The sequence below is a fragment of the Callithrix jacchus genome, chromosome 16 (assembly GCF_049354715.1).
Source record: "Callithrix jacchus isolate 240 chromosome 16, calJac240_pri, whole genome shotgun sequence".
Lineage (NCBI taxonomy): Eukaryota > Metazoa > Chordata > Mammalia > Primates > Cebidae > Callithrix > Callithrix jacchus.
Window position 1 is genome coordinate 57,529,183 of NC_133517.1, and position 21,778 is coordinate 57,550,960.

A 21,778-nucleotide genomic window follows, 5' to 3' on the forward strand; every position below is an offset into this window, starting at 1 on the left:
AGACCAGCCTGGCCAATGTGGTGAAACCCCGTCTATACTTAAAAAAAAAAAATCAATTAGCCAGAAGTGGTGGCACATGCCTATAATCCCAGTTACTTGGGAGGCTGAGGCAGGAGAATTGCTTGAACCCAGGAAGCAAAGGTTGCAGTCAACTGAGATTGCCCCGCTGCACTCCAGACTGGGTGACAGAATGAGACTTCATCTCAAAAAAAAAAAAAAAGATGCTAAAGTATTCTAAAACACATACATAACATTTTTCTTATTTTCCTTCCCTCCCTTCCTTCCTTCCTTCCTTCCTTCCTTCCTTCCTTCCTTCCTTCCTTCCTTCCTTCCTTCCTTCCTCCCTCCCTCCCTCCCTCCCTCCCTCCCTTCCTCCTCCTCCTCCTCCTCCTCCTCCTCCTCCTCCTCCTCCTCCTCCTTTTTTTTTTTTTCTTTTAAGACAGGGGCTCACTCTGTCACCCAGACTGGAGTACAGTGATATGATCATGGCTCGCTGCAGTCTCAACCTCCTGGGCTGAAGAGATCCTCCTGCCTCAGCCTCCCAAGTAACTGGAACAACAGACATGTGCCCCCATGCCTGGCTAAGACCTTTCCCCCTATTTTCTTAAGGTCTTTTAATGAGTCCCATCATCTGTAGGTCAAGTTCCTGTTCCAGAGCTTGATACACAAGACTTCCCATAATCTGACCCAGCCCTTCTCCTTTGTCTCCCCAAAACTCATGTTTCCTCACTACCGTGAGGAAGGTCCTGGAAGTTCCCCGCAATAAACAGTGCTGACTTAGCTCCAGACCTTGGCACACACTATTCACAGTGTCTAGAGAGCCCTCTCCCTAGTCGACCTGCTTGCTTACCCCCAAAACTTCACCATGCTGCCACTTGAGAGACTGAGGCAAGAGAATTGCTTGAACCTGGGAGGCAAAGGTTGCAGTGAGCTGAGATTGCACCACTGCACTCTAGCCTGGGTGACAGAGTGAGATTTCATCTCAAAAAAAAAAAAAAAAGATGCTAAAATATTCTAAAACACATACATGACCTTTTTCTTATTTTCCTTCCTCCCCCTTTATTAGGTTGTTTGTTTTCTTAATGTTGAGTTTTGAAAGTTTTAAAAATATATTACAGATACAAGTCCTTTATCTGATATGTAATTTGTAGATGTTTTCTTGAATTCTGTATCTTTTTCATTCATTTAACAGTATCCTTCACAGAGAGATATTTTTAGTTTTAATAAATCTAATTTTTCTTTTATCGATCCTATGTTTGGGTGTTTTTTTCTTTTATGTTTTCTTGTAAAATTGTATAGTTTTGTTTTGGATTTACCTGTGTGTTTTGAGTAACTTTTGTATAAATTGTGAAGCTTAAGTTTCTTTTCCTTTTTTTTGTTTTTACAAATGGAATCCAGTTGTCCCAACACTATTAGTTAAATAGACTATCTCTTCTCCACTGAAGTCTCTTCTAATTTAGTCAAAAATGAAATGACTGTATCTATGTGTAATTCTATTTCTGGACACTTTATTCTGCTCCAGAGGACTATGTGACTGTTCTTTTATCAATGCAACGCTGTCCTGATTAGCATAAGTCTTTACTGCTATGTGAGTGTATCTTATAGGAAGTCTTTTTACTGCTATATTTGGGTAGAATCCTCCAGAACTCCGAGCCCTCAGGGTTTTCTTTATAACTGCTTTGTCTGTTTTTCCTTTGGATTTCCATTTAGATCTTCAGATAAGATTGTCTACATCCACAGTGTCGTTTTAGGATTTCAATTGGAATTTTGTTAAATCTATGGATTCATTTGGGAAAAACTGACAAGTATATTGCACCTTCCAATCTGTGAGCACTGTATATACTTCTGTTTATGTAGGTCTTTGATTTTATTCATCTGCATTCTGTACTTTTTAGCATCCATATTTTTTTAAGATTAAGGATTATTTTTTCTATTAATAGTTAAGTGTTTTTTTTTTTAATCATGAGTGAAATTTGAGTTTTGTCAGATGCTTTTCTGGTATCAAAAATTTGTTGAGGATTATTGGTAAGAAGGGTATTTGTGGTTGTTTTTCCTTCTGTCTTTGTCCAGTTTTGGTATTAGATAATGCCGGCCTCATAAGATGTTTTGGGAAGTGTTTCTTCTACTGTTTTTTGGGAGAGGTTATATAGAATTATTTCTTTTTGAATGCTTGGTAGAATGCATAAGCAAACAATCTGAGCATAGAGATTTTTTTTCAGCCTAATTTTTAAAACGATACATTTAATTTAATAGATATAGGACTTTTCAGGCTATTTTTTTCTTGGATGGATTTTTATAGTTTGTGACTTTCAAGAAATTGGTCCATGTCATCTGAGTTGTCACACTGATATAAGTAGAACTGTTTGTAGTATTTCCTTATTGTCCTTCTAATATCTGTGGCTGAAGTGATATTCCCTCTTTTATTTATGATACTGGTCATTTGTGTTATCTTCCCTTTTTCCTTTGTAATTGTGGTTAGAGGTTTATCAATTATACTGATCTTTTAAAAAAATCAGTTTTTCAGTTCATTGATATTTTTCTTCTTTCATTTTCATTCATTTCTGCCCTTATTATCTCCCTCCTATGCTTGCTTTGAGGATTTGTTCTTTTTCTGTTTTCCTAAGATAGAAGATAGGCCTATTGATTTGAGGCTATTCTTTCTTCTTATATAATCATTTAATGACACAGATTTTTCTCTAAGTACTGCTTTAGCTCTAGTCACAGAATTTTGATGTATCATATTTTATTTTTGTTCACTCAAAAATATTGTATTTCTATTGGGGCTTCCTCTTTGAAGAGTGGGTTATTTTTAAGTGCATTGATGAAATTTCGAGATACTTGGAGATAGTCTACCTTTCCTTCTGCCATTGATTTCTAGGTTAATTCTGTTTTAGCCAGAGAACATACTTTGTATGGTTTATATTTTAAATTAGTTCAGGATTTTTTTTCTGTCATTAGAGTATGGTCTACCTTGTTGAATGTTGCTGTGCACTTGAGAGTATGTTTATTCTGCTGTTGGTGGGTAGAGTGTTCAACAAATATCAATGGGAATGAAATAATTGGTTGTGTTTATTACTTTTATATCTTTACTGCCTTCATCTCTTTGTTCTATCAGTCACTGAGAGAAGAATGTTGAAGTCTCTGATTGTGATTTTGTCTATTTATCCTTTGTTTTCTTTTTTACTGCATGTATTTTGAAACTCTATAGTTACGTTCATACACATTAATAATTGTTGTGTATTCTTGGTGAATTAAGGCTTTTATCATTATATAATGTCCCTCTTTAAGTGTCTGATGTTAATATAACAGTTCAGTATTTTCTGATTAGTGTTTTTTTGGTATAATTCTTTTAACATATCTATATCATTATATTTAAAGTGGATTTATTATAGACTGCATATAGTTGAGTGTTTTTTTTTTTGTTTAAATCTATGCAGACAATCTCTGTCTATTAATGAGACTGTTTAGGTCATTTACATTAAATATAATTCTTGGTATGTTTGGATTGAGGGCTACCATTTTATTTTGGTTTGTTTTTTTGTATATCCACTCTGTTGTTTATTCTTCCATTTCTCCTTTTCTGTGTTCTTTTAAATTACTTGATTTTCTAAAGCATTTTATTTTAATTTCTTTATTGAGTTTTGAACTTTATCTCTGTAGAGTTGTTTTAGTGTCTTCTCTAGGGAGTAAAATAAGCACTCCTGGCTGTTCACAGTAGATGTAGAAATAATATTTTATCACTTGCTGGAATCTCAAAAAGTATAGGCTCCTTTATCTTTCCCCTCCCCATTTCTTAGTTGTATAATATATCAATATACATTGTAAACCCAATGTTATAATTTTTGCTGGTAATCATCCTATGTCTTTTAAGTAATTTAATAGGAAATTACATTTGACCAGATAATTACTGTTTTTATTCCTATTTTTTCTTTCTTCATGTTCAATATGCCCTGTATTATTATTTACCTTTTATTTAAATGACTTTCTTGACAAGTTCTTTTAGAAAAGATCTACTGATGACTGGCATTCTTAATTTCCCTTTATCTGAAATGTCTTTATTCTACTTTTATTCCTGAAAGATAAATTAATGGATATAGATTTCTGAGTTCATGTTCTTTACTTTCAGTGCCCTAAAAATGATTCACTTTCTCTGACCTTCTTGGTTTTTTATGAGGATTCTTCATACATTAGAAAAATTCATTGTTTCATTGCTCCTGTGTACAAGGCATTGTCTCCTCTGTGTGGAATATATTGTCTCCTGTGTAGGATGCACTGTCTCCTCTGCGTAGGATGCACTGTGTCCTCTGTGTGGGATGCGCTGTCTCCCTGTGTGGGATGCGCTGTCTCCCCTGTGCGGGATGCGCTGTCTCCCCTGTGCGGGATGCGCTGTCTCCCCTGTGTGGGATGCATTGTCTCCTGGGTAGGATGGCTTGTCTCCCCTGGGTGGGATGCCTTGTCTCCCTATGTGGGATGTATTGTCTCCTCTGTGTGGGATGCATTGTCTCCTGGGTAGAATGTATTGTTTTCCCTGTGTAGGATGTATTGTTTCCTCTGTGTAGGATGCATTGTCTCCTGGGTAAGATGCATTGTCTCCTCTGTGTGGGATATATTGTCTCCTGGGTAGGATGCATTGTCTCCTCTGTGTGGGATGCATTGTCTCCTGGATAGAATGTATTGTTTCCCTGTGTAGGATGTATTGTTTCCTCTGTGTAGGATGCATTGTCTCCTGGATAGGATGCATTGTCTCCTCTGTGTGGATTGCATTGTCTCCTGGGTAGGATGCATTGTCTCCTCTGTGTGGGATGCATTGTCTCCTGGGTAGGATGCATTGTCTCCTCTGTGTGGGATGCATTGTATCCTGGGTAGAATGCATTGTCTCCTCTGTGTGGGATGCATTGTCTCCTGGGTAGGATGCATTGTCTCCACTGTGTAGGATGCATTGTCTCCTGGGTAGGATGCATTGTCTCCTCTGTGTGGGACGCATTGTCTCCTGGGTAGGATGCATTGTCTCCTCTGTGTAGGATGCATTGTCTCCTGGGTAGGATGCATTGTCTCCCTGTGTAGGATGCATTGTCTCCTCTGTGTGGGATGCATTGTCTCCTCTGTGTGGGATGCATTGTCTCCTGGGTAGGATGCATTGTCTCCCTGTGTAGGATGCATTGTCTCCTCTGTGTGGGATGCATTGTCTCCTCTGTGTGGGATGCATTGTCTCCTCTGTGTGGGATGCATTGTCTCCTCTGTGTGGGATGCATTGTCTCCTCTGTGTGGGATGCATTGTCTCCTCTGTGTGGGATGCATTGTCTCCTCTGTGTGGGATGCATTGTCTCCTGAGTAGGATGCATTGTCTCCTCTGTGTAGGATGCATTGTCTCCCTGTGTAGGATGCATTGTCTCCTCTGTGTAGGATGCATTGTCTCCTGGGTAGGATGCATTGTCTCCTCTGTGTAGGATGCATTGTCTCCCTGTGTAGGATGCATTGTCTCCTGGATAGGATGCATTGTCTCCACTGTGTAGGATGCATTGTCTCCTGGGTAGGATGCATTGTCTCCCTGTGTAGGATGCATTGTCTCCTCTGTGTAGGATGCATCGTCTCCCTGTGTAGGATGCATTGTCTCCTTTGTGTAAGATGCATTGTCTCCCTATCTAGAATGCATTGTTCCTTGTGCTTGCTGCATGTTTACTTTGTAGATTTCCAGGCTTCTGTTTTTAGCTTTCTGCATTTGATTAGGTTTCCAGGCAAAGATTGAAAAAAAAAAAAAAAACGATTTGGGCCAGGCTCGGTGGCTCACATCTGTAATTCCAGGACTTTGGTAAGCAGAGGCAGGTGGATCATCTGAGGTCGGGAGTTTGATGCCATCCTGGCCAACAAGATGAAACCCAGTCTCTACTGGAAAAAAAAAAAAAGAAGAAGAAGAAGAAAGAGAGAAATTGCCGGTGTAGTGGTACTTGCCTGTAATACCCGCTGATTGGGAGGCTGTCAGGAGAATCGCTTGAACCTAGAAGACAGAGGTTGCAGTGAACTAAGATTGCGCCATTGCACTCAAGCCTGGGCAACAGAGCGAGGCTCTGTTTCAAAAAGAAACAAAACAGCAACAACAACAACAAACTTTTCATGTTCTGAGTCTGTTTATGTCTTTTGTCAAATGTTTTTTTTGAGTGTGGCCATTATTTTTTTTAATGGCCAGTTATTTTCTTCTTTTCTTCTGAGTGTCCTGTGATATGATATTTAGAGGTTTTGTTGTCCCATAAGAGTGGTTTTTTTTTTTTTTCATCTTTTTCTCTTCTGTTTCCATTGGGTGTTTTGTTAATCTCTCTGCACGTTTACTTGTTAATTCCTCAGTGGTCCCAGAACCACACTATATGGTTTCTGTTTTCCAGGTGTTAGTCAGCCCTCCCTCCACCCATGGCCTTGGAATGTAATTGTTGGTAAATATTGCCTGTAGAATTGGGTAGTATGAGTATTCTACCACGTTTAAATGGAATGTTCTCTGAGTATTAATGAGATCTGGATGGTTGATGGTATTCTTGTTTATCTTATTTTTTTTCTGATTTTATGTTTACTTGTTCTCTCAATTACTAAGATAATTCACCGTCTTTTGAAGTTTTCATTTTTTGCTAAAGTTTCTATGGTTCTTTCTTATATCTTCTTTTTCTTGCTGAGATTTTTTATCTTTTCACTTGTTTCAAGTGTGGTCCCTTCTTGAAATGCATTTAAATTCTCTTTTTGATATGACAGTCATCTTGAAATGATTGTCTGTTGTTTACTTTTTCCTCATGACTCAATATTTTCTTAGTTCTTTCTGTGTTGAGTTATTTTAGATCGTATTCTGGACACCCTGACTATAGTATTGGAGACACTGGGGTCTTGTTTGCATCCAGAGGAAAGTAGTGGTACCTTTTTTTAGCAGAGCGCCTTTTGCGGGCTATGCTGCAGTTTCAGTTTCAAAGCGTTTGTGGTGCTCCTTGGATCAGCCGCACTGGGTACCTGTCGGCGTTCTTGCCTGGAGATCAGTTATCAAAGTCCACGGTTTGCTCTTCAGGGTCTGATTCTCTCAAGCTCATCTCCCTGGTGAGCTTAGGAGTTCATGCATGACTTTATTTGCTCTTTGAGTCAGTCTCCTTTCTGAAATCTTTCCAAGTTACTGGGGGCTCCTATCCCTATGTGCCTACTAGAAAGCCAAGATGTGAGGTTCCCCCTCTGTGTGTCTATGTGGAGGATTGATGTCCAGAGGCACAGAGAAGGAAATCAGAGTGATTAGACTGGCCCCATGGTTTTGAGAGCTCAGCTCTTTGGGTCAGTGACGTGGTTTGTATTGGGGAGGTGTATGCGCCTGTTCTGCCAAGGCTGCTATGATATCAGTATCTCCTGTGGTTTGCTTTGAGGCTGGGCTTGGAGAAAAGGGAGGAAAACAAAGAAAAGACCCACGGATTCCCCTACTTTCTGTGGCCCTTCAGAGTGCCTTTTCCCACTTGTTGGACCAGGAAGAGGGGCTGCCCTTGGAGCTGTGTCTATACCCAGGGCACGCCTCTCAACTCCATGCTGTCTTTTCAGTTCAGGCCAGGTGGCACTGAAGAGAGATGGAGCTCACTGCCCGTTTAGAATAACTTCAGTTTCTGGCTCCTACTGTGATCCACCTTCTAACATTTATTTTTTGAGTCTTCTTCAGCTGAGTGCGTTCTATCTATGACTTAGAGTTCCATTCAGTGGGAGAGACAGGGTAGATTGTGCTTACGCCATCTTTTCCAGAATTGGAACTCAACATTTTTTTTTTTTGACACAAACCAATTCATGTCACTCATCTGCTTAAAACTCTCAAAATAGCTTCCCATTATGTTTGGAATAAAGTTTGAATATTTCCCCATGACCTTTCCTCTGTTTTGACTCCAACACCCCTCTCTTCTTTGCTGGTTCTGTTTCTTGATCACACTGTGCCTTACGATTTTTGCATTAACTGCTCATTCTCTGTGGAAAGCTGCCCTCCAAGACCATCACGTCATTGCTGTCCTGTCATTGCATTCCTAACTGCAGCATCATTTCTTCAGGGTGGCCCTTGTTTGCCATCAAATCTGAAGTCATTTTTTAAAATCCCTGTTAATGTTGTCAAGAGATTCACTTGATTTTTTAAAACTATTTGTGTCATACATGTCTTATGCCCTGCCTCACATACTAGCCCACTTTTAGAATAGCTATTGCCATGGCAACCAAATTTATGCAGGTGTCACCTGATGGCACCTTACCTTAGCCGTGCTGAGCATCTCTTGCTTTCTGGAATATTTGAACTGCCTTCTCTGAGGCTGTAGGATTGGGTGCCCATGCGTAGCCTCTCTGTACAGTGCATGCATGAAGTGTGAGAAACTTGACCCCTCTGGGGGAAAGCTTGACTAGTAAGGGAAAGAGCTGGGAAAGAAATTATTTTCTCTTCTGTGCCTTGGGTGCAGTGTGGAGGCGCAGTCCCCTCGGCTCCATAGAAGGATGGTGGATTGAGCCCACAGGGCCGCGAGCTCAGCAACGTGCAGCAATGTGCACTCTGGTATCACCTTCTCTTCTGCTGCCCCACTCTGCACACTCCACCTGGTTCCTGGCATCCCTTCCCTAAGCAGTAGCTCTGTGCAATCCCTTTTCTTAGGCTCTGCTTTCTCAGGGGATCCCAGGCTAACACAATATTCCAAGTGACTTTAAAAATACTTTTTATAAGACATTTCAAGTATAAGAAACATAAATAAAGGTCTTAGAGGTATCAATTTATCTACCCCCCAGACTTGTCCATTTTAAGCATTTCACTGTATTTGCTTTTATTTTGTTAATTTAAAGAGAGAAGAATATGCTGTTAAAGCTCTGTATATTCTTCCATACTGTGTCTCTTGCTCTTTTAGCATAAATGACTACTCTTAAATTTGATGTTTGTAGACAATATTGAGTATTTTAAAATTTGATGTGTGTGTGTGTGTATTATATGGTACCTTCTAGGACTTACCCAGCAGTTTTAACATGAGCTTTGTCTGTGGTGGGGCATATAGTTCTTTTAAATTTATTTTCACCCCTGCATAGGTTTCCACCTTGTAACTCTACCATTGTATACCTGTGTCTACTCTCTAGTTGATGTGCACTTAGTTAAAAGCAGTTTTTTACTTTTATAGGCAATGTTGCATTGAACACTTTGAATGTGTTCTTTTATCAAATTCTGAGTTGATTTAAGATAGGCAGCTACAGATGGATTTGTTAGGTCAAATGCTTTTCTCTCCTAAGGAGTCAGACCAATTTGTATCCCTACCAGCAGGGAAGAGAGTTCCCATATTTCCTGTTGATCTATAGCTTGGCCAACACTTGGTACTGGGACACTTAAAAAGATTTCCACTAGGTTGTGTGAGAAAGAATGCTTTTGGGGTTTCTTTCCATTTCTCTAACTACTAGTTGGATTGAGCTTCTGTTCCTGTTCATTGGTTATTGAGTTTTCCATACTTTAAATTGTTGATTCTTGTCTTTTGCTTGATTTTCTATTGGGTCATTTCTTAATGATTTATAGGAGTTCTCTATAAATTCAGAATTCAAATCCTTAGTCAATTTAATGTGCTGCAGATATCTGTGAGAAGTTATTTGTAACACATTAAACTTGAAGCTTGTCTTTACTTTGGTTATGTTAATTTTAATGCAGCCAAATGTTTTATTCTTTTCCCTTATATTTTATATGTATTGTAACTCACTTGAAAACTCTTTTTTTCAAGGTCATGAACTGTTCATCTCTATTTTCTTCTAAAGATTTTAAAATATTGTTTTACTATATTTAGTTATTCATTTTATTTGGGATTTATTTTTATTTATGATGTGAGGCAGGGATCTAATTTTCTGTCTATCTGCATAATCATTTTTCCCAGCACTATTCAGTGAACCTTGTGCTAATCAACACCACCACTGCAGTCATCTCTCCAGTTTCCTTATATTCGTGGGTCTGCTTTGCCGCTGTATTTTCTTTCAGTAATGTATTTCTCTGTCACTGCCCCAGTGCCACTGTCTTCATGATTACAGCTTTATAACAATTCCTGATGTCTATTAGGCCAGATTACTTTCAAAAACCTCCAACATCATTGTTTTAACGAAACCCTGTTGTGATTTTTCTTATTGAGTTACATTGAGTTTATGGAAATTTGGAAAGAGATAACCTCTTTAAAAATATATTTTTTTAGGCAATTAGACTGCTTCCCTGCTGAAACCAGGGAATTTACATTTTATTTTATTTTTATTTTTTTTTAAATTTTTTATTGGATTTTAGGTTTTGGGGTACATGAGCAGAGCGTGCAAGACCGTTGCGTAGGTACGCACATGGCAGTGTGCTTTGCTTTGCTTCTCCCCTTCACCCACATTTGGCATTTCTCCCCAGGCTATTCCTCCCCACCTCCCCCTCCCACTGGCCCTCCCCTTTTCCCCCCGATAGACCCCAGTGTTTAGTACTCCCCTTTCTGTGTCCATGCGTTCTCATTTTTCATCACCCGCCTATGAGTGAGAATATGCGGTGTTTCATTTTCTGTTCTTGTGTCAGTTTGCTGAGGATGATGTTCTCCAGATTCATCCATGTCCCTACAAACGACACGAACTCATCATTTCTGATTGCTGCATAATATTCCATGGTGTATATGTGCCACATTTTTCCAATCCAGTCTATCATCAATGGGCATTTGGGTTGATTCCAGGTCTTTGCTATTGTAAACAGTGCTGCAATGAACATTCGTGTACATGTGTCCTTATAGTAGAACGATTTATAGTCTTGGATATATACCCAGTAATGGGATTGCTGGGTCAAATGGAATTTCTATTTCTAAGGCCTTGAGGAATCGCCACACTGTCTTCCACAATGGTTGAACTAATTTACACTCCCACCAACAGTGTAAAAGTGTTCCTTTTTCTCCACATCCTCTCCAGCATCTGTTGTCTCCAGATTTTTTAATGATCGCCATTCTAACTGGCGTGAGATGGTATCTCAGTGTGGTTTTGATTTGCATCTCTCTGATGACCAGTGACGATGAGCATTTTTTCATATGATTGTTGGCCTCATATATGTCTTCTTTCGTAAAGTATCTGTTCAAATCCTTTGCCCACTTTTGAATGGGCTTGTTTGTTTTTTTCCTGTAAATCTGTTTGAGTTCTTTGTAAATTCTGGATATCAGCCCTTTGTCAGATGGGTAAACTGCAAAAATTTTTTCCCATTCTGTTGGTTGCCGATTCACTCTAGTGACTGTTTCTTTTGCTGTGCAGAAGCTGTGGAGTTTCATTAGGTCCCATTTGTCTATTTTGGCCTTTGTTGCCAATGCTTTTGGTGTTTTGTTCATGAAGTCCTTGCCTATTCCTATGTCCTGGATAGTTTTGCCTAGATTTCCTTCTAGGGTTTTGATCGTGCCAGGTCTTATGTTTAAGTCTTTAATCCATCTGGAGTTAATTTTAGTGTAAGGTGTCAGGAAGGGGTCCAGTTTCAGCTTTCTGCACATGGCTAGCCAGTTTTCCCAACACCATTTGTTAAACAGGGAATTCTTTCCCCATTGCTGGTTTTTGTCAGGTTTATCAAAGATTGTATAGTTGTAGATATGTTGTGTTGCCTCCGGTGTCTCTGTTTTATTCCATTGGTCTATATCTCTGTTTTGGTACCAGTACCGTGCTGTTTTGATTACTGTAGCCTTGTAGTATAGTTTGAAATCTGGTAGTGTGATGCCCCCCGCTGAACATAATGTGGGTTGAGCATCCCCAAACTTGAAATGCTCCAAAATTCAAAACTTTTTGAGCACTGACATGATACCCAAAGAAAATGCTCACTGGAGTGTTTTACATCTCAGATTTTTGGGTTTTGGATGCTCACTTGGCAAGCATAATCAAACATTCCAAAATCTTAAAAAACCCCATATTTGAAACACAGCTGGTCCAAGCATTTCAGATCAAGGATACTCAACCTGTACATCTCTGAGCTTATTTGTTTTCTTTAATATTGTTCCACAAAACCTCAAAATTTTTTGCATAAATATTGTGCATGTATTTTGTTAGATTTGTTTCTACCTGCATTGTGGACTTTGTTGCTATTATAAATGTATTTTCTCAAGACATTTGACTTGTAATTGTTTTTAGTTGATGTGTAGGACTGGTATTGATCTTGTGTCTCAGTCGTTTATTCAGCAATCATTTTCAGCTTTTTTTTTTCTAATTTTACAAAAAGTGACAGCAAATTTTATTTTTTTAAAGCAACTCTATCAGTCTTGCCCTTTTCCCTCAGAAGAGAATAGTAGCCATGAATGGAGGGAGCTTGTGTTTCTTATTTAGTTCCTCAGGAGGTATTTGCTAGATGAAATAATTAATAAAAATCTCCAATTCGGGGCTGAGGATATAGTGCCCACTCATTGTGTCCAAGTGGTTTTCGTAATACATGCACTGCTGCTCTCTTTGCCGAAAAAGGGCTTCTTGTTTTCACCCAGCAGCCTGTTCTACCACCCTCAACCTGACTCCATATTCCCAAAATAGCTAGACTTCTCCATGCTGTGGGACTTGTTTTCTTCTGTCTTCTAAGCCAGGCAAACATGTCTGTTCTCCAGAGATGCGCCCTGGTCTCAGCTCTTCCAGGAAGCTTTCTTGGATTTCCTCATACTTCATATAGATGTGTCTAGAAAAAAAGCAAACCCAAAAAGCACACAAGAATTAAGGTAAACTGTATGCTCAGAGCCTTAGCCTCAAAACCAAGCATCCAAAGCCATATGGAAAGGTACACAGAGTCAGTGACATTATGGTGGCACACATCGCTACTGTGGTATGAGAAAGGAAACTTACTTATGAATAACAGCTAGGAAGCCAAACTCCACCAATACATCATAATGTCAACAATTAGAAGGAATAGAAACACTCGATCCAGACGCCCCCACACTCAGACAGTGAGTCAGAAAAAAGCAGAGGGAGAGGACAGAAACGCATTGTGTACCGACGATGCTCATTCCAGCACCATCTCCTAAGCGCTCCATTCTGTGACTGTAAACAAAATACATTTGAACCTTTTCTCCCAGACTTTTAAAAAATCACTTCAATTTTCCTCCTCTGATAAATGTTTTACGAGTTCCCTTTTCTGATGAAAGATTTTGCTGTGATTAAAGATTTCATGAAGTTATGACAACAGAGGAATAGATCTTCATTCTCGGAAGCTCATTTTTCTGTGAGCTGAGCAGAGAGGCCTCTTGCAGGCAGCTGTCAGAGCTAATGAATGTTTTCCAAGTGCCGAGCCTCTGGGGAAGGCAGCCCCACCCAAAAAACTCAGACTCAACTGATGGCAGCTGTCATCTCTAGGTGTGCAGCACCCCGTTGATGCTGTGCTACCTGATAGAAATGGCGCCGTGTAATGTAATCCCAATACTTTGGGAGGCCGAGGCAGCAGATCATCTGAGGTCAGGAGTTTGAGACCAGCCTGGCCATCATGATGAAACCCTGTCTCTACTAAAAATACAAAAATTAGCTGGGCATGGTGGTGGACACCTGTAATCCTAGTTACTCAGGAGGCTGAAGCAGGAGAATCACTTGAACCTGGGAGATGGAGGTTGCAGTGACCCGAGATCGTGTCACTGCTCTCCAACTTGGGTGACAAAAGTAAAACTCTTTCTCAAAACTAAAAAAAAAGGGAAATAGTGGCATGCTCCCGCCTTCCCCCTTGAGAGCAGGTCACATGCCCATGTTCTGAAGAATTGATCTTTCACAGATGCCCTGTGGCCTTTTGACAAAGTTGTACTTGTGCGTGTGCATGTGTATGTGCGGGAACTTCTGGGCCTGCCACTGCACCCCCGGTGTCTCAATTCCCCTCTCTGGAAAGAGGGAGGGCATGTGTGGCTTTGGAATGAATAGAGGTCCACGTCTACTGGGAAAAGCCCGGGTTTCCAGTGCTCCATCCAGGGTCTCGGGCATCGCGGCAGCACTCCTGTCCTCTCCTGAGCCTCCCTCTCCAGTGCCGGTGGGGGTCCGAGGACTGCTTCCGAGGCTGTTGTGATGAAGTCACAGGCGATTGTCCCTTTCCTTTGACTGGACTTTCCTTTAACAACCAGCAAAGGCTTGCCTCCCACTGGGAGAAATACATTTGAGTTCAAATGCCCTTTGGAAAGCCATGTTTTGAAGTCACACTAGGCTAATCATAATGACCAGGGCACAGATCTTTTTCTCCAAGTTTTCTCCCCCTATGAAAACTATTTATCCTGATCTTCCAAGAATGGGCTCTGCTCAGTTGCTGTCATCTCTGTCTGTCCTGCCGTGGGTGCAGCCGTCCATTGAGATCAGCAGACATTTATCGATGACCTGGTCATGTGCTGACTGTGATACTTGGTGTCCAAGACACTGTATGAGTTTTTGGCAAGCATTCAGCTGTCATGTTAACCTAACAGATGATGACTGACACAAATGGAACGTCTGGGGCTGAATTTTTCCACTTTGCACATGGAACTAACGTGTCTACAGGGAGGCCGGCCATGCAGGGCTGCCACAGCCGCTCAAGGATGTGACTGCTCCCAAGCACCTCCGACCCCTGCTGCGCCATCCACAGCCGGTGGGTTTTGTTCTCAGTGTCCCTGAGGTTTACTGAGCTTCTAGGCATGCTACTTGCTTCTAGGGAGGAAGGCAGGGGAACGAGGAAGGCTGAAGGGTAAAAGCCCTCTCCTCCCAAGACACATGTTTGTGTTTGGGAAGGAAAGTCTCTAGAGGCCTGTGCCTTGTTGGCTAGAACTTCCCCACATGGACTGGCCCTTGCAAGGAACAGTGGGAACTTGAGCGTTTTACTTTTCACCTCTGTAGGAGGGTAAGCAAAGGAGAACAGGCTTCAAAGGGTGGTGAGTAAACGTCCAGTATCTGCCCCAGTTCTAGAGGTGCCTGTGTGGGAAAATCGTGCACTGGCTGCGTACACACATGCACAGGCAGGACACCCATCATCACGCCTCAGTGCCCACCTTGGAATCTGGTAGCTGAGGATGCTGGCTTGGACATGGCCTCATTGGACGGCACTGCATGCCTGTGTTTCTCCACAGATGAGAGGCAGGTGTTCTAGTCATCAGTGTATCGAGGTTTGGAGAATTCAGGTTACCTTCCAAGGTCACTTGCTTGGTAAAAGGTATGGCTCAGCTGTGAGCACATGTCCCAGGACCCAGGGACCAAGGAGGACCTGAAGCCTAAACCCACTCCTTAGAGTTCACACTTGTGTTCGGAAGCAGTCTCCGTAATCCCCTGAGCCTGGGAGCACTTGGCTTCCGATATACTTTGCCTTGTAAGTGGCAGGAAATCTTTGGAGAGTGGAAAAAGGAAAAGTCACTCGTCTTTGGCTGTCACAGGATTGTGAACTTTCTTTTGTCTTTAACGCAGCACCCGGCAGTGCCACCTGCTCCTGGATGTCTTCAACTCCACGGAGCACGAGCTGACCGTCAGCACCAGGAACAGCGAGGTGCTCATCCTGCATGCTGGCGAGTGCCAGCGGTAAGTGCCCCATGGCCCCTCGTGCTGCTGCAGGCCACCCCTGCCTTCCTCACCCTGCTGGGGAGGGTGTGGACATAATCCACCCCGAGTCCTCAGGGATTGAGCAGTTTTGTCTCCCTTTCAGAGATAGCATAGTGATTATTTCAAGTTTGGTGGGAGAATCTGGAGTGGTTTCAAATTAGAACCAAGTGCAAAGTAGGTAAAACCGATGGCGTCTGAGGAGGTGGCAATGTGTGCCTTCAGAGCCCACATTTAAGGACCTGGCAGCATTTGGGTGTCTTCGCTGTGAAATTCTTTAGTGGTATCTGGGCAGGGCATGGTGGCTCATGCTTGTAATCCTGGCATTTCGGGAGGCCGAAGCGGGTGGATCACCTGTGGTCAGGAGACCAGCCTGGCCAACATGGTGAAACCCTGTCTCTACTAAAAGTACAGAAAGTAACCAGGCATGGTGGTACATGCCTGGAATCCCAGCTACTTGGGAGGCTGAGGCAGGAGAATTGCTTGAACCCAGGAGGCGAAGGTTGCAGTAAGCCGAAATTGTGCCACTGCACTCTAACCTGGGTGATACAGTGAGTCTCCATCTCAAAAAAAAAAAAATGTATCTGGAAATATTTGGTATCAGTTTGGGAACTGCATGTCAGCATCAGTAGAAATTCCTTTGAGGAGTTAATGCTACAGAAAGACAAGCCAGGCTCAGACCTTTGGGAGGGGAGCACACTCACTCAAGCCCAGTCTCTGGAGGGCATAGAGAGCTGGCACTAGCAAACGCTGGCCAGGATCAGCCTCAGGAGACCCCTGGCCTGGCAGAGGCAGGTGAGGAGCTGAGGCAGAACTGAGAGCTAGTGAGGAGTGAAGCCAAGGTTGCCAGGGCATTCCCGGAGATCAGTGGAGATCAGTGACTCCCAGGTGATGTTGTCCTTCTGTGGCGGAGCCCCTCTGTGGGACCCTGACCCACTCCCCAGTGGACCTCCCTCCATAGTGAGAAGCTGTGCCTCCAAGCCTAGCCTGGGTTCCAGGACATACACTTACAGATGGAATTGTAGATGGAATAATATTTTTATTTTTAATTGCTAAAGACTTCAAACATACAGAAAATAACTTAGAAACTAGCATATTCACATCTTAGATTTAAGCATTTTGCTATATTTGCCCCAGATCCTTCCCTCTCTTTGCCTCTTTCTTTTGTTTTAAGGAAATATAAAATGTTTTTGAAAATAGCAGCATTATCAATCAGTGGTGGAACGTAAGTCCAAACCGCGATGAGACAGCAAAGCGCACTCAGCAGAATGGTTAAAGACCACCAAATGCTGGTGAGGGTGTGAAGCAACGGGAACTCTCATGCCTTGTGGTTGGGGATTTAAAATAGTGCATGTGCTTTGGAGAAAGGTCTGGGGCTCTCCTATAACACTAAACAAACACTTACCCTTTGCCCAGCTATTTCAACCCTAGTTATTTATTTAAGGGTAATGTAAAACATACAGTCACAAGAACACGTATACAACAATGTTCCTAGCCAGAAAGTAGAAAGAGGCCAGGTGTCCATTAAGGAGAACAGACAAACGAACGGTGGTGTTTTCTTACAAGCGGAACAGTACTCTGCAACAGAAACGCATGAATTACTCACACACAGGATGGCACAGGCAGCTCTCAGGAACAGGATGTCAAGTGGAAGGAGCCTTACCCGAAGTGCATATGCCATGTGACTCCGTGATATGAAACGCTGTAGGTTGGTGCAAAACTAATTATGGCTTTTGCCTTTACATTTAATGGTGAAAACAGCAATTACTTTAACACCAGCTTATAGAACAAGCAGAACCAGTTTATGATGGAAAAACTCAGAACATCGATTCCTTCTGGAGAGACTGGAACGGGGTTTGACCAGGAAAGGGCACAAGGTAACGTTCTAGGTAACAGTCATGTTGTATAACTTAATAGGAGTTTGGGTCACACATGTGCATTTCTTGGTTAAAACTCAGCAGATAATCACTTGAGATTTGAATATTTCATGATGTATTGGCTTTATATTAGAAGGGAAAACTAAAGCAGAGTTGAGCTTTAGTTAATGATGTGCACACCAGAGGATTTGGGGTCGGGGGATAATACCTCCTGTAGTCTCTGAGATCTCTAAAACATCTGACAGCCGAGTGCATGGGCAGATGAACACCTTAGGTGCTAATATAAATGTGGTATCATGTTAGCAGTGTCTCTTCATGGACATACAGGGTATTCACTGTAAATTATTTTCATCTTATGTTTGAAATGTTTTAGAAGACAATGTTGGGACAATAAGAGTTAAAATAGCTAAACTCTTCTCTTCTACCCACCTCAACCCATCTTCTTTTCTCTTTCCTTCCTCCTCAGGGTAATTTCTTTCTGGGAGGTGATGGTGTCATTCCACATCCATGTTTTACTGCTTTATTTTATGTACTTATATCCCCAACCAAACTTTATTTTGAGAGGTGTTTTTTTTTTTTATTTGACATGGAGTCTTGCTCTGTCACCCAGGCTGGAGTGCAGTGGCATGATCTCAGCTCACTGTAACCTCTGCTTCCTGGGTTTAAGTGATACTCCTGCCTCAGCCTCCTGAGTAGCTGGGATTTACAGATGCGCGCCACCACACCCAGCTAATTTTTTGTGTTTTTTTAGTAGAGACGGGGTTTCACCATGTTGGCCGGAGTCTCCAACTCCTGACCTCCTGATCGGCCTGACTCGGCTTCCCAAAGTGCTGGGATTATAGGCGTGAGCCACCGGGCACCGCTAATTTTTGTATTTTTAGTAGAGACAGGGTTTCACCATGTTGGTCAGGGTGGTCTCAAACTCGTGACCTTGTGATCCATCCTCCTTGGCTTCCCAGAGTGCTGGTATTGAAGGCATGAGCCACTGCACCTAGCCAAAAGTTTATTTTTTAATGACATAAGTGGTTCTATATCATACATGTCCTTTTAAAACTTTAAAAATCAGCATTATTCTTTGGAGCTAAATATAAATCTGGCTCTTTCATTTGGACTGCTATTAATGTTTCATTGTGTAAATATGCCACTTTATTCATTTCCATGCTAATGTACTCACTGTGAGGTGGCTTCTAGGGTATTTCATATTTAATGTGATTATTGTTAATGATATGCATGAATGCCAAGCCAGGCCCTGCAGCCTTGTAGCAGGTTCTGCTTTGGCTGCTGGAAGCTAGAGATCTAGTGGCTTGGGGGGCATTTATGGCCTGCCTTTGAGAGGTGCCAGAAAACCCTCCTTCCCAAGATCACTTGGACAGGACTTGCCACGTGGGTGTGGGTATATGTGTGGGGCCGGTGCACGCTTCTGTGTGTCTGAGCCATGAGAGCTGTGGCTGGACACTGCAGCATCTCAGGTTTCTAAGGATAAGGACAGGTGTCTTCAGGGAGCACCGATGCATCCTCTGGGGTCTACACCTTTGGCAGGGCTGGGTCCAGTGCTGTGGCATAGGGAACTGTCCGCCCTCAAACTGCTCTTTCTTCTCTAAATGCCTTGATGTAGTGAAGATCCCAGAGAACATACATCTAGCCTTCTTACGACACTAGTATAAAATGCTTTAAAGAGATTGTAAATTGCTAGGCTTGTCCTGTATAGGAAGCTTGACTCATTCTTGAAAGTGCAAAGCTGATGACATTAACAATCCCAGCTGCAAATAATCACAATTTAGTCTTCTGCTTCGGGCTTTTTTGTTATTAAGTTTTTGCTTAAATTCTCATTTCTGAATGCATCTAACTTGCATATTCTTTTATTCATTCATAAAATATTCATTCAATAAATATTGATACTTCAGGAACTCGCTGTGTGGCAAGCCCCGTGTCAGGCTCCAGGCGTGCTGAGTAGAATAAATAAGGACACCTCCTCGCTGGGGAGTGGCAGTGCTTTGGGACAGGTGTCTGTCTGACAAGGGCATCTTGCTGCCTGGCCGGGTGGGAGCTGTGGGTGAACTAGAGGTCAGAGGTTACATTTGTCTTGGGAGTCATCTTAGGCACTCTCCCGCTGTGCCCACTGCTGGGGACACACATGTGACTCCACCCTGACTGCCTATTTGGGAGGCTTGAGCCCTGAGGCCTGGAATGTGTGAATCCCTTCCCTTCCCCTAACCCTTCTCAATGCCTCACCAGCCTCCTGTGGGTCACATGCACGCTTGGCCTCCCTGGAAGGGCTGCATGGAGCAGTGCAGGTGGAGGAAGTGGAAATGGCTGTACCTGACTTGGCAGTGCCAGGCAGCTGCACAGACCTCAGACCTGGTCCCTGTCCATCCAGGCTTTGTCTGTTGAGTACCCAGTTCCTTCTCAGAGTTCTGAGCTGAACCCCTCTTCTGGCTCTCCCCTCCCCCTACGAGGAGGCACCTCTGCCACTCCCCAGGCTGTGCTAGACCTAAAGAAGCTTCCTCTGGCTGCGTTTTGCCCTGTGGAGTGGGGAGGGTGTGGGTTCTGCATGGAGGTGCGGGCAGTAGTGAGGCTAAGACTCCAGAGTCATCTCCACCAGTGGTAGTGCCAGGTGGTACTCTCAGTGCTACCTGGGAGGGAGACAGGTGTACAGAACTTCCCTTTGCAGATAGCACAGCCAGATTCCTGGAATTAACATGGCTTGGATGCTGCCATTTGCAGACTGGCCTGCAATCTAAGAGAGAGACCAACCCCAGCTACATAATTGTGGTGCCTGCTGCCTCTCCTCCCTCCTAGTAAGAAGTGGTGGTCTCATCTCATCCAGTGCAAGAGCTATGGATAAAAATGTGTCCCCAACAGCACGAGGAGGAGCAACATGCTTCCTGGGGTAAGAGAGGATGGAAATAGGATTTACTGAGCACTTCCCATGTGAAGCCACATTCAGTCCTCATAATATTCTCATGTGGGAACAGTGTCCTCGTTTTATAGATAAGCAAACCGAGGGGCCGATCAAAACTACTGTATGGAACCCCGTCTGTCTGAAGTCCAGGCTCTGTCCACTGCTCCACACACCAAGGGGGGACGCTGGTGGAGCCAAGCTTGGGATGGTGTGAGAGAGGCCGGGGCGGGGGCAAAATTCTCTTTCCCTCCTTCTGCTCTGTGCAGCCTTTGGTAAGCTGGGCTCAGGACTGTAAAGTGCAGCGTCACCCAGCAGAAGAAAGGGTGAGGCCGAGAAGCAAACTGCGTCTTTGACGTCCAGCGTGTTCATTTGTTTCTTCATCAAGTACTGTTTGCATACCTCCAGGGCGCCCAGCTCTGCTGGGAGTGAGTATCTGTGGTGCCGTGTGTATTCTCACCACACTTATATTTAGGTGTGGAAGAAAAGCACACAAACAGGCAACTGTTACACAGTGTGAGGAGGATGCAAAACACACAGGAAGGCACCCAACCCAGACTGGAGGGCCAGGGAAGGTGGCTGGGAGGGCTTCCTGGAGGAGGCGATGATAATATGGAAATGCTGAGCTGCTATAACAAAATACCATAGACTGTGTGGCTTATAAACAACCAAAAATTATTTCTCATGGTTCTAGAGGCTGCAAGTTCAAGATCAAGATGCTGGGCAGATTCTGTGCCTGGTGAGGGCTCATTTCCTGCATATTGACGGAGGCTTCTCACTGTGTCCTCACATGTGGCAGGGGCTAAGGGTTTTTCTCAAGCTTTGTTTAGAACACTGATCCTGATCATGTGGGCTCCATCCTCATGAGCTGATCGCTTCCCTGGAGCCCTGCGCTTTAATACCATCACGGTGGGGGCAGGACTTCAGCATGTAGGTTTTGTGGGGAATAAACATTCATTGACAGCACGATGTGATGAGAGAGCAGGAGGTGGCCAGGGCCTGTGTGCCGGGGACAGCCGTGCAGGCGAGGGGAGCGGCGGGCCGGGGGTGGGGGGTGCGGTAAGCAGGACAGAACTGTCCATGGCCTGTGAGTACTGGAGTTTTTAGACATTAGCAGTGCCACTCTCATCATATTTCCTCGAGATACCTTGTTGGTCTCATAATTTACAATAGAATACTGAGGCAATTGGATGTAGAAAGTACCTTTCCACCTTCCTAACTAATATCTCCTTTAAAAGGGCCTTTGGAAATTAGTGACTCATCCCTCAGCTTGTGAGTTTCTGTGGCATGCGTGATACATCAGTTCTGTAGCAAAGGACCATTCGTTAACCTTACTTTTACCAGACGTGATTTGTGATGCTTGGTGCCTAGCGATTCTGTTTCCTGGGCCCTGTGACGTTCAAAGCCCTGTCCCCAGTTGAGCAGCTGGAGGTCTGTATTAACTTCCATTTCTGCCCCAGGGCGGTATTGGGAAAGACACCGCGTTTGTTCACAGGCAGTTCTACAGGGTGTGGGCCTTGCG

The 21,778-nt window shown here is 43.1% G+C and overlaps 1 protein-coding gene across 17 annotated transcripts in view; it reads left to right on the forward strand.

The window, feature by feature from the left end:
• Positions 1–21,778, forward strand: part of TRAPPC9 (trafficking protein particle complex subunit 9) — a 714,602-nt gene that overhangs the window by 454,945 nt on the left and 237,879 nt on the right. For 14 of the 17 annotated variants that reach the window (XM_054246591.2, XM_078353100.1, XM_078353108.1 and 11 more), the window contains one exon: positions 15,352–15,462. The exons of the other annotated variants lie outside the window; for them this stretch is intronic. In XM_054246591.2, coding sequence (XP_054102566.2) covers positions 15,352–15,462 — 111 coding nt within the window. The remainder of the gene's footprint in view (positions 1–15,351; positions 15,463–21,778) is intronic. 17 annotated transcript variants of the gene reach the window in all.